The 13,844-nt window shown below is 38.7% G+C and overlaps 2 protein-coding genes across 2 annotated transcripts in view; both read right to left on the bottom strand.

Moving 5' to 3' along the window:
- OCA2 (OCA2 melanosomal transmembrane protein) overlaps nucleotides 1-13,844 on the bottom strand; it is a 386,050-nt gene that overhangs the window by 120,410 nt on the left and 251,796 nt on the right. The gene's annotated exons all lie outside the window — the stretch shown is intronic.
- On the bottom strand, nucleotides 10,550-13,835 carry LOC119531502 (serine/threonine-protein kinase PAK 2). The gene has a single exon (XM_037832809.1). The coding sequence runs from the start codon at nucleotides 13,727-13,729 to the stop codon at nucleotides 12,155-12,157; it is 1,575 nt and encodes a 524-aa protein (XP_037688737.1). The 5' UTR covers nucleotides 13,730-13,835; the 3' UTR covers nucleotides 10,550-12,154.

Raw genomic sequence — 13,844 nt, 5'->3', positions numbered from 1 at the left:
GACTATCCTAAGATTAGACCAAATAACTCAAAGTAAAAAACTGTTGCAAGAGACACAGGATATTATATGTTGATAAAGGATAAGTTCATCAAGAAGATTTAACACATAAACATAGACACACCAAACAAAAGTGTTCCAAAATATACAAGGCAAATTTTGTACTGAAGAGAGAAATAGTTTACAATAATATTTGAGACTCTAATCTCCCACTTTCAATGATATAAAATATCTAGACAGAAGTTCAATAAGGAAATAGAGGGCTTGAACAATATTATACAGCAATTAGACCTAACAGACATATATAGAACACTTCACCCACAGAATACACATCCTTCTCAAGTGCACATGTATTACTCTTCAGGATAGACCCTACATTTAAGCACAAAACAAGTCTTAATAAATTTAAAAAGACTGAGGACACATCTTCTCAGAATGCAATGGAATGGAGCTGGACATCAGTAACAGAATGAACACTGGGAAATTCACAAATATGTGGAAATTAAACAACACAATCCTAAACAACCAGTGGGTAAAAGAAGAAATCATTAGGATTTAGATTAGCAACAAATAAAAATGAAAACAATACATCAAAATTTTGGGATGCAGTAAAGGCAGTGCTCAGAGGGAAATTTATAGCTGCAAATGCCTACATTAGAAAACAGAAAGATCTCAAATCAATAACCTAATTTATACCATAAGGAAGAACAAACAATGCAAAGCTAGCACAAGGAAGGAAATAATAAATATTAGAGTAGAGATAAATGAAATAGAGGATAGAAAGATAAAATCAGCAAAACCAAAATTGCTTCTTTGAAAATATTATGAAACTGACAAACCTTTAGCTAGACTGGCTTTTTTTTAAAAGAAAGAGAAAGAGAAAGAGGGAGAGAAGGCACAAATAACTAAAATAAGAAGTTAAAGTAGGGACATTAACACTGACCTTACAGGAAAAAAAAATGGATTTTAAGAGAACACTATGAACAATTGTACACAAAAAAATTAGATAATCTTGATGAAATGGGCAAATTCTTAGAAACACAAATTACCAAAACTGACTCAAGAAGAAATAGAACACATGAACAGACCTATAACAGGTAAGGATATTGAATCAGCAACAAAATAAATCTCCAAAAAGAGAAAAGTCCAGGACCAGATGTCTTCAAGCACTTAAGGAACAATAAACATCAATTTTTCTCAAACTATTCCAAAAAAAAAAAAAAAAAAAAAAAAAAACAGAAAAGGAGGAAACACTTCCAACTCATTCTTTGGAACCAGCATTGCCCTGATACCACAACATGACTGCCCTTGGGCAAAGCCAGGAGAGGAAAGAGAAAGGAACCTCTCTCCCGTGAAGGTGACTTCTCCACGTGTTGAATCCCTTCTGCAATCTGTCTGCTTCTTTTTAATTTTCAGAGTCCTTAAATAGCTGTTTTATTTATTTTTTCCACAGTTTTAGTTGTAGTCAGAGAGAGGAATGGACCACTGCGTGGTTATATCCCCACTGCAGAACTGGAAGTCAACATTCTTTATCAGGAATTGCAGGAAAGGACTCTTCTTCTTCAGATATGTCTGCATTTCAGAATACATTACATTTTGCTACTTCTCCTGTGTCAAATCATCCCTGTGTGACCTGTGCATCCATAATCACCCCCAGGACCCAGGTAGGGCATAAATAGGGCCCTGGACACACCTCAGCCTGAGTCCTCCACAGGGAAGAGGGGCTAACATCAGTCATGCAGCACCACTGGACATAGAGAAAAGAATATAGGTCAGTTCTGACTGCTGTTAGGGTTTGAAAGGGAACCCTTCAAGATTTCCAGGACCATCAAGTATACTGAGGTAGAGGGGCAACTATGCCAATATTCAAGTGGTCAAACAGAAAGCAGATCTGCAACCCAGGCTTCCCAGGGTCCACTGTCATTGCCTAAACACCCTGTTAGAGCTGCACACTTTGGCCAAGATGCCTCTTCCCTCATTCAGGCCAAACCAAGCCTAGTATCACTGTATTCATATGCCAAAACAAATACCATACAATGGGTTGGCTTAACAATGGGAATTTATCAGCTTTGAGGTTAGGAGAAGCCCAAAATTGAGGCATCAGCAAGGTGAAGCTTTCTCCCTGAAGACTGTGGCATTCTGGGGCTGACTGCTTGCAATCCTTTGTCCTTGCTTTTCTGTCTCATAGCAATGCACATGGCAGTGTCTACTTTCTCTTCCAGATTCCACTGACTTCCAGCTTCTGGCTGCTCCCCATGGCGTCTCTCCGGGTCCAGTTTCCTTTGCTTATAAGGACTTCAGCTATATTGGATTAAGGCCCATCTCCTTCAGTTTGGGTTCACTTTAACTAACAACATCTTCAAAGGTCCTATTTGCAAATGGGATCACACCCATAGGACCATGGGTTGGAACTTGAGTGTATGCTTTGCAGAGGGCATGATTCAATCCTGACAATCATCCTCCTGGGTCCAGTCCCAAGCATGGCCCACGGTGAGCACAGGCATCGTGCACAGGGTCAATGTGCTTTCGTCTTGGAGTGGCCACTCCCGACTGACAGCACAGCCCTTCTCATCACTGTGCACTCTTTAAGGTTCCTTTTATCAGATGCTCTCTGACCCATCTTTCTTTGCTGAGTTTTCCTATCTTGTGATATCCTGTCTTATTTTAAAACCATCTCCATTAAAATGTGACCTAAGCAAAAAATGCATTAATTTTAAAAATCTCTAAAATATATTGAAAGTCCCAGAAAAAAATATTTCTCATATTTATAAAATCTGACATATCCAGCTATTTTCATAAACACTTGGAATAAATTATAATTGGAATTATTTTAAATGAACTTGAATTACACAACTATTTTGGGTAATGTCACAGCAAGGTTAGAAACAGACTAAAAATTGATAAAGTGATCATTTTAAATCCTCTTTGCCACAAACATTTAAAAATCAAACTGTATGCCAATTTTTTTAAAGAATTATGCAACTATCTTCCAAGTGAACACACTAACAATCTTATTTGCAAGGCAGCACTTCCTTGGCAACCCAGACACAAGGGAAAGCAACATTTAAATGACCCTGAGGATCTGGCAGAAAGCTTGGTGCTCACTCTCATTTTCTAAAATTAAACTTCTTTTCATGTTCATCCTTCACTAACAAACACCCCCCCCCCAAAAAAAAAAAACAAAAAAAAAACACTAATCCTATCTATGTTTATCTTGTATGAAAGGTAAATATTAGAAGTGACAGTAGTAATGATGAGAAACACTAAAGTAAAAAATTAAAGTTAAAAAAAATTATGGTTGTTTATTTGACAGTGACAGTGCTGTATTCTTTCTGTTTTCACTCATTTAGTTCCATCTTATACGGAGTTGGTTTCTATATGTGCTAGTTTTTCTCCCAAGCCAAGAAGAATGAATGACTGGTTCTTCTGAACTTGTAAACTGAACACATGGTAATCATCCCACACCCCTTCAGGACAGAGCACACGTGGGTCACCGTGTTCTCTGCCAGCTCCTCCACAACTAATTTTTGCAGAGAATAAATGTTCTCTCACTCATGTACATACTGTCACTTCTCAGTTGTCCTTAAATTTTCCCAAGACAGTGGATAATATAAGATCACTATGGCTTTTATTTTATATGCCTGAGGTTCGCTCCAGTTTGCTAAAGCTGCCAAAATGCAAAATACCAGAAATGGGTTGCCTTTTAAAAAGGGGGTTTATTAGTTCACAAATTACTGTTCTAAGGCCATGAAAATGTCCAAATTAAGGCATCAAGAAGCAGATACTTTCTCTGAGGAAAAGGCCAATGGTGTCTGGAACACCTCTGTCAGCTGGGAAGGCACATGGCTGGCGTCTGCTGGTCCTTTTCTCTCATGGTTCTGGTTTCAAAATGGCTTTCTCCAAAATGTCTCTGGGCTTCTGTCTCTCTTAGCTCCTCTCTCTCAGCTCCTGTGCATCCTTGCTTGTTCTCCCAGGGTGTTCCTCTCTAAGCATCTGAGGGTCCTCTCTTAGCTTCTCTGGGCAAACTCTGGGCTTCATCTCTTAGCTTAGCATCTCCAAACTTCTTTCTGTCTGCATCTCCAGGTGTCTGGGTCTGTGTCGGCTCTGGGTGTTTTCTCTTTAAGTGTCTCTCTGTTCTCTTAAGGACCCCAGTAAACTAATCAAGGCCCACCCTGAATGGGTGGGGTCACATCTCCATGGAAATAATCTAATATAAAGTTCCCACCCACAATAAGTCTGGCCCACAAGATTTCATTAAAGAACATGGCTTTTCTGGGGGACATAATAGATCCAAACCAGCACAGTGTCTATGAATAGAAGTAACTTGTGCCAAGGAGTAGCACAAGAAAATGATGGACAGCCAAGGAGAAGTCAGAAGGCTGAAGTGAAACCTGGTTTGGTATTTGACTTGAGTTATTAATTATTAACATGAAATCAACACATGCAACCAATACATTAGAGACTTTATCTTAGCTTCAGTAGCACTATTATTATTTTCAATGGCAGAGCCTTGGCACAGCTAAAGACATAACCACTAGCAGAGACACAAATAAATCCAGACAGTTTAAGAATCAAAGAATGGGCAATTGCAGGGGTCTTCCAGTCCAGACAAGATGGTGTAGACCCCTTTCTACACACTCCTCCCCACCTAAGCATGACTATAAAGTCTAGGCATAAAGAAGAGATAACTGAGGGAGAACAGTGAAGTGGCAAGAGGAAGGCAAGCTGGATCAACAGCACAGCCGCAGGGCACCTTACATTCCAGCCAGCAGCTAGAGGCACCCTTGAGGGCTCACTCCTCCCCAGGTGTGATGGAGTCTCTCTGACATCACCAGGTGCACCCAACAATGCTGGATGGAAAGGGGATTATCAGGAGCCCCGCTAGCATAAGCAGACAAGGGAGGTCCTCTCCTTTCCCAGGGGGGTGAACCTCCTAACCCTCACCAAGAGCCAGCAGGTGGGTGGGCAGACTGAACCCCTACTACCATGTGCCTGGAGAGTCCCCTCGAGCTGGAGCCTGCTACCCTCACCAGGACACTACAGGCGGAAGTGTAACCGAGAAGTTAGGATTTAGGAGATGATTATGATTACTGAATCATTATACAGCTACTCCTTTTCATTTTCTGGAATATTAGAGTATACAGTGAAATACCTAAAATCTCTGAACTGTAATCCAGCTACCTTGATCTCTGATAATGATTGTAGAACCATATAGACTTTCTCTTATTATAAAAACCTTGTCACTGACCCTCACTTATACCCCCTGTGCTGGTTTGTATCTACTATGTCCCTCAGAAAAGTCATGCTCTTTAATGCAATCTTATGGGGCAGACTTATTAGTCTTTTGATTAGGGTGGAACTTTTTGACTGACTGTTTCCATGGAGATGTGACTCACCCAACTGTTGGTGAGACCTTTGAATACATTATTTCCATGGTGATGCGACCCCGCCCATTCAGGGTGGGTCTTGATTAGTTCACTGGAGTCCTTAAGAGAAGCTAAGAGCTGACACAGATGCTGATACTTGGAGACACCTGGTGATGCAGACAGAAGGACATTTGGAGATGCTAACAGATGAAGCCCAGAGTTTGCCCTGAAGAAGCTAAGAGAGGATCCCCAGACGCTTAGAGAGAAATGTCCTGGGAGAAAGAAACAAGGACGCACAGAAGCTGAGAGAGAGGAACAAAGAAAGAAGCCCAGAGACATTTTGGAGAAAGCCATTTTGATACACAGCCTAGGAGCAAAGGACCAGCAGACGCCAGCCACGTGCCTTCCCAGCTGACAGAGGTGTTCCAGACGCCAGTGGCCTTTCTTCAGTGAAGGTATCCTCTTGTTGATGCCTTAGTTTGGACATTTTTATGGCCTTATAACTATAAATTTTTAACCTAATAAATCCCCTTTATAAAAGCCAATCCATTTCTGTTATTTTGCATAAGTGCAGCATTGGCAAACCGGAACACCCCCTTATCCTGTTTTTCAACTTTAGTCTTATGACCTCTAAAGGCAGCCTCTGGTGTTTATTAATGAAGGGTCTTGAGTCAGCCCAGAACTAACCCTCCCCAGTTCCAACCTCATCATCTCAAGCCATTGTGCTCATTATCCTAAAACCTGTCCATCTATTGATATTATAAAACTATCAGAGTTACTGTAGTTCAGGAAGATAGATTTTAGGCTGGTAGGCCAACTGATCTCCTGCTTCATGCCTAGCAATAAACTTTCTCTCTTTGAAACCCCGCTGTCTCAGGAATTAGTCATTTGAACACATCGGGCAGAGAACCCACCACGTTTGATCGGTATCAGAATCTGCAGAGACACCTGGCTACAACCTGTGCCCAACAGGGGAATCCTCTTTCACCCTGAACCCGAGACCCTGCTCCCTGCTAGGAGGTACCAGGGCAGCGGGTAGTGTTCTTCAGCCCCCTCAGGAAGGAGAGATCCCACCACAATAAACACCGAGCCAGGGAAGCCTGAGAGCCCGCCCCACTGAGGGACGCCTGTCCGTCCAGCCTGGGGAACCCCTTATGCTTCCTCAGGCAGCACCAGCAGGGACCAGTTGGGGGTGGGAGGGGTGCACAGCAAGAGAGTAGCCAAACAGACCGAAATACCACTGCAAGGTCTCTGAAAATTAAACTGTCATCTGAACCGCAGACCACAAATGCAGCCCATGGCCTGCATACTAAACTTAAACAGAGTGACTGCCTACTAAAATAAAATATTTAGGTATGACACAGTCTCCTATCATAATAGATAAAACATCCAGGATACCAAGAAAATATCAGGAACCAAGAAAATCACAAATTGAATGAGGAAAGACAACTGATGCCAGCACTGAGATAAATCAAACTTCAGAATATTGGGAAAGGATTTTAAACCTGTCATCATAAAAAATTCTCAACAATAAATTACAGCTTCTCTTGAAACCAATAAAAGAATGGAAAACCTCAGTGAAGAAATAGAAGTCATAAAAATGAACCAAATGGAAATTTTATAATTAAAATATACAATAGAAATTTAAAAAAAAGACTCTCTATGAGCTCAAGAATAGAGTGGAGGTAACAGGATAGAATCTGCAGATTTGAGGACCAATTAATAAAATTCAACCTGAACAACAGAAAGGAAATAGATTGGAAAAAAAAAAAAAACTGAACAGAACCTCAGGGACTTTAAGGAGTAACAAAAGATCTAACATTCCTGTCATCACAGTCCTGGAAGGAGAAGAGAGCAAAGGGTGAGGTTGATAAAATACTTTAAGAAATAAAGGCTGAAAAATTCCCAAATCTGGCAAAAAAAAAAAATATGCCTACAATTCAAGAGATGAGTGAACTGCAAATTCTATATATATTCAGTGAAATTATTCTTCAGAAATGTAGAGGAAATAAAGACATACTCAGGTGAAGGAAAACTAAAAAGAATTTGTTACTAGCAGAACTACTCTTAAAATGTGACTAAAAGAAGTTGTTCAAACATAAAGGAAATGAAAAAAGGAAGAATCTCGGTGCATCAGGAAGAAAGAACAACAGAAAGAGCAGAAATATGTGCACATACAATAGACCCGATTCTTTCCTTCATGAGTTTTATAATTCTTATTTGATAATTGAAACAAAACCAGAACAACATGTGATACTCAAGATGATGATATTGAAACAAAAGTAGTAAAGGAACTGAAAGGGAAGTGAGGTTTACACACTTCACTGAAAGTGGTAAAATGATGGCATTGGTAGACTCTCTAACAAGTTACATAAATACGTATATGGTAGTCTCAGAGGATCACGATAAAAACCATACAGAGACACATTCAAAAATAATAATTAACTAAGATGCAATCCAAGAAAGTGTTCAAGAAACAAGCAGGAAGGCCCATGGATCAAAGAGGAGGTTTCAAAGCATTAAAAACGCATAGAATTGAATGATAATGAAAATACAACATATCAAATACGTGGGAGCCAACTAACAGAACTGAGAGAGAAATTTATAGCACTGAATGCTTACATTTATAAAGAGGAGAAAACCTCAAATAAATAATCTAAGTACCTAACTCAGAAAAAAAAAAAAAAAAACAGCAGAAAAGAGCAAGATAACTCAAAGCAAAAAGAAGGAAGGTTAAAAAAAAATCAACAGAAATCAATGAGATAGAAAACAGGAAATCAATGGAGGAAATTAATTAACCAAACATCTGGTTCTTTGAAAGTCAATAAAATTAATAAATCCCTATAGTAAGGCTGGCAAAAACAGAGAGAAGACAGTAACCCTCTCAGCAGGGATCCTGCAGAGGCAGCTCAAAGGGAGAGCCGTGCAGAAATTCCCAGGAGACAGGGGAGTCAGAGATGGAGCTTACATGCCCCAATGAAAACTGGGAAATCCCTGGGTCAGAGTGCTCCAAAGGGCAGAAGGAGCATGGATTCTTTGTAACCCCAAGGTTTATCTCATCTACGACTAGCAGATGTTGGGTACAGTTTCACAGGGTATCCAAAGCTTATAATTAAATTGCTTATATGGACTCTTTTAAAACAACTCTTTTAAAACAACTGGATGTATAAAAGGCTTATTACAATATATCCATGCAATACAATCTTGTACAGATTTTTTAAATGATGATTTGGAATTGCATTTGTATGAAAAAGAGTTTAAAATATGCTACAAAAATATTTATAATTATAATGTGGAAAAAGTTATCAAAGCATGTGCATAATATGATTCCAATTTTGTCTTAAAAAACAAACACACTTATACAAGACGGGAAGGATACACACCAAAATATTAATGATGGGTCAATGCTGCTTGATTTTTTGGTATTTTTTTTTCTTTTTGTGTATCTGAATTTTTTAAATTTAAATGAGTTTGAGCACTACTCTTTTTGTTAATGTTAAAATTCTGAGATTTAAAATCTTTTAACACTCTTAGACGGAAAGGAAAGTCTTTTCATAATTATATGTTTCATTCATTGTCTAGAAGATGAGGCCTCAGCTAAGTTCCTCTCAGACAGAATCAAACTCAGCCAGTTCCAAGAGCCAACTGGGAAAGTTCTTTCTTGTTACTATTATTCAAACATGGCACATGTATGCCACCCTGAGAATAACATATGCAATTACATATAAATAAGTAATAAAACAAATAACAAACTGGAGTGAACGTGGCTACCCAAAGAATGAAAGGTGCAGATGATTATTTCAGGAGGTCTTAAAGTTATATTTTTTTTTTTTTTTTTTTTTGCTTAATATTTATATGTTGAAGGGAAGAGAATTCCTACTATGTGCCAGGCACTCAACACAGGAAGATAAAGAGTTATGTTGGCCTTTGTTTATTATGCTATCTCAATCACTCTACTTGTTTCCCATTCCAGGTAGGAGAACATATTCAGTATTTTCACGGTTTCCCAGCTTTAACTGTCCCTAAAGATGGGAAAAAGAACATGAGGAACAGGTAAATTTAAGACTACCAAAGAATGTGAAATATAATAAATAAGTATACTAGTAATACTGTCCTAATAACACAAAGGACCACTAAGGTAACTAAGATTTAAATGAGAATTTTCATTCTAAAGTGATGACAAAAAGGGTGAAGGCAAAAGGCAATTATTAAAAAAACATGAACCTTGATTCTGATGTAATTGTTCTTTCAACAAGATCAGAACATTTTAATTTAAAACTAATAAATCACAATTCAGTATTGTTTTAGGATTATTTTGTTTAAAAATGACACATTTCAGAATTAACCAAAGGATATTTCTACTATGGGTTAGTATATCCAAGTAGGTAAAAAAGAAACCACAGTGTACCTCCCTTAACCTAGGAGTCAGGTTGTAAAGTCCAAGTCCGTTGCCAGCAATGGACGTGCAGGTAGCCATCAAAAAAGTTGTAAATACAAAGCCAAACTGCTTCTACAAACTGAAACACTCTTGGTTGAGTCACAGGAATAAAAATGGGGCATTGGCACTTTATTCAACGAATATGGTCTTTATGTACGGAAGTGCATTCTCAAGTGGTCATGATGTTCACAGTCTTATCATCTAGTGGGTTTTCTACTTCATTGGTAGTATTTTCTTTATTATAATCCATCCAAACAACTGTTTAAAAAGAATATTCAAATCTGGAACTCAAGAGGCATTGTAGCTTTCCACCAGAAATAAAACAGCTTGTTTCTTCTGCAAAGTAATTTAGTAATAGCTGTAGAAGGCTAATATAATCCAGAGAACAATGAACTCAAGAATCAAACTGAAAACAGAGACTAAGTGCTCTAATTACAAGTTTCATTAATTATTTTACTCATTTTTATGAAAACTTCCCTGCATTATCAATAAAAACAGCCATTTCTATCTTTACCTATATTCTGATACAGATACTATGGGAAAAATAGTAAATAAAAGCCCTGCTAGTTCCCCCACTGTACTCCCAAACATCAAAATTATCTTTATTCAGGATATGTACTATTGCAGGATGGCAGGTACATGTGAAGTTAATTGGGAGGGGATAGTGGGAGCAAATTGCCAGGACCAAATCACAGATTTTTCTCTCTATATATGGCTCCTGACATGTCAGAAGGGACATCATCTCCTCCCAAAATAAAACAAACAAACAAACAAACAAGAGGAGTGGAGCAGAGAGGAAAGGACAGGAGAGGGCACTCTAATAATTAATGCTATAGGGTCACAGACCTTTTTTTTTTAAAACCTTTAAAATAAAAGAAGTATTACTATTATCAAGCACATTTCACTTTTCGTATCTTCCTTTCTACAGTTTCTTAAATGAATATAATCTATTCCTTTGAAAAAAATCTAAATGATCCATGAATTCATTAAGATAAGTACTTTGTCACTTATGTTCTTGTAGCCAGAAAGATGTTGGTAATGGGTTGGGAACAATGTAATTTATGGCAAATCTCTATGGTTTACTGATCACAAACTACTCCTCTATGTAACTGACATTTCTCTCCTTTTACAAATATAATCTCATCTAATTATTTTTGAGTGCACCAAAATTCAAGCCTCTCTTTCTGTCTCTGCTACACCCAAATATTTTTCTCCTATAAATGGGGGGTGGGGGTCGGCGGGGAGAAGGGATATGTGAAGGAGGGTGAGGGTGAGAGGGGGAAAGAAAAGTTAACTTTTAAATTCCAAACCTTCAATAATTATTGTATTATTTGACACTGGGTGAGGAAGAGGGTTAATTAAAACAAAAACCCAACCTGGACCTAAATTTACAACATATACAGAAACTTATTTGCAAAATGAAGAAAAACAGGTGGGTAACCTAAAGTAGCGGCACCAAGCAAACTCATAAGGCCCAAGTTGGAACAAGAACAAATCACTTTGGTTCTTGAAACCTAATCTGAGGAGGGAGCAGGCAGAAAGGAAGACAAAAATCATAAGGACAAATAGTCAATGGGACTCTTTTTCTGTTTCAATGATTTAGTTATAAATATAGATTAGTCTTCTCTCTATACATGTAACAAATGCCAAACAACTCACTACCATGAAATTTCTAAAACTGACTCTTTCACATTTGTTAAAAAAGGTAAAAATCATATACGTTTCTCCCCTTCCTTCAGTTCAAATACTGAACTGAAATATTACATGTAACAATAGCTGGTCCTAACTTCTATACAAAGTTAACCACATTGAGCCCCTTTGCCAATATAAGGGGCTACATAATTTCTATCACACTTGCCTTGAATTTAGGCATAAGAAAATTTTCTCAAGGCAACTCCAAATGAACAAGTCAAGGAAAAAGCTATGAAGAAGAAGGAAAAGAACTAGCAGATGAAACAAATACTATGAAAAACTCAAATCTGCCATTCAAGTATTGAAAATACCCCAAAGGAGATAATGAATGGGATCTATTACAACAAAGTCAGCAAAATAAAACAAAATGCAAATCTCAAGCATGATAAATGGCCCCGATGGGCTGTCTGCAGAAAGACAAAGACTTAAGTAAGGCTAGTGATTCAGTCCACAATTACTTTTGGACCCTAAAGAAGGGGTTCATTTGAAAGTCATAATTCTTTTTTGCAATTTTCTCTGTTTTCTTCAAGGAGTAGTTTGTGGTTTTCCTCCATGTTATGCATACCACTTCTTTCAAACCCTCGAAGAGAGTAAAATTTTCATATATTAAAAGACTTCTTTTAGAAAATGGAAAAAAGAATATGAGGCCATCACAATGATGTTAACGGTTACTCTTCATTGCTTCTTTAGCTGCCATGATCAGCGGTGTCAAGCTAGATAATGGTTTGGCCAGTTTCAAGAAAGGATGCTGTAACAATTCTTTGGCTGAACCCCTTTTTTCCACATCCATCTCCAAACAGCGATTTAAGAAATCCCGAAATATTGGGGATAGTTTCTCTGGATTCTGGAGTTCTGGGGTTCCATTAGTGGCTATCAGGTACAAGGCCCTCAAGGGATTTTCATTGAGGTAGGGAGGCTCTCCTTCTACCATCTCAATTGCCATGATACCCAAAGACCATATGTCCACTTTAGGACCATAAGCTTTCCTGGTAACCACCTCTGGTGCCATCCAATAAGGTGTTCCAACCATGGTACTTCGCTTGCTCTGTTCAGGGGTGATCTGGGCACAGAAACCAAAGTCAGTAAGTTTAACTGATCCTTCCATCCCCAAAAGCACATTGTCACTCTTGATGTCTCTGTGGATCACTTGATTAGCATGTAAAAACTCCAATGCCTGTAAACACTCTCTGCATACAGCAGCAATCTGTGCTTCATCCATACAGGTTTCTGTTACAACATCAGTAAGTGACCCACCAGCAAGGTACTCCATTACCACAAACAATTCATCTCCCATCAGGTAACTGTCCAAGAAGTTAACTATGTTGGGATTCTTTAATTCTTTCATCACTAAAATTTCATTAATGATCAATTCTTTCTTTGGCTGTTTCTGCAAATTTATCTGTTTGATAGCAACCTCCTGTCCCAATGCAACATCAGTAGCAGTAAAAACCGTACCAGAAGCCCCTTGACCAATTTTTTCATATCTTGTATATTTTTTCTTAGGGTCACCTATGCTGACAATAGTTCTTAATTTCTCCATAATCTCTTCATCTGTCATCTTGGTCTTCTTCTTCTGTTTGTCTGAAGACTTGGCACCACTATCAACATTAGAATCTCCAACTGGCACAGGAATAGGGTCAATTACAGATCTTGTGTAAATTGATTTTGTATGATCTGGTCTTGGAGCAATAACAGGAGGAGGAGCCTCTTCATCATCATCTTCTTCCTCTGTTACTACTGTTGATGTTTCTGAGCCCTTTGTATTCAGTGCTGGTGTTCCAGAGGGGAAGCCATCTTTCTCAGGAGGAGTACAGCTCAGGTATTTCTGCTTCACTGTGTTGGAGTCATAGAACTTTAAGACATCCAGCACAGCCTGAGGATTCTTCTTTTGCTCTAGTTTGGTGATATTGGAGGTCTGTAATAATCTAGCCCACTGTTCTGGCATGCCAGTGAATTCTCCAGTAACAGCATCAAAGCCAACATGTATGGTGTGTTCAAAATCAGATGGAGGAGAAATTTCTGGCCGTTCCTTTTCTTTCTTCTTACTTCCTTTCTCTGTACTTGAAAATATAGAGATGATTTTATTCCTGGGCTTTTTTTCCTCTGGAACGGAGGGCAAAGGTTTCAAACTGTGATTAGCTGACAAAGGGTCTTTGCCTCCAGTGCTAAAAATGGTACTGCTCATCCGCACAGGAGGTGCTGGAGGCTTGTCTTCCAGTTCTCCGTTATCAGACATGATTCACAAGTATGAAGTTGCCCTAGGCGAGGAAAGGTCCCGCCCCAGCGAGGCGCCTCGGTCCGAGCTCCCGGCGGGCTCCAAAGCCGCCCAGGCAAAAGCGCGGCGCAGGAGA

The sequence above is a fragment of the Choloepus didactylus genome, chromosome 4 (assembly GCF_015220235.1).
Source record: "Choloepus didactylus isolate mChoDid1 chromosome 4, mChoDid1.pri, whole genome shotgun sequence".
Lineage (NCBI taxonomy): Eukaryota > Metazoa > Chordata > Mammalia > Pilosa > Megalonychidae > Choloepus > Choloepus didactylus.
Note: the sequence above shows the minus strand (reverse complement) of the source record. Positions and strands in the feature narration are given on the sequence as shown.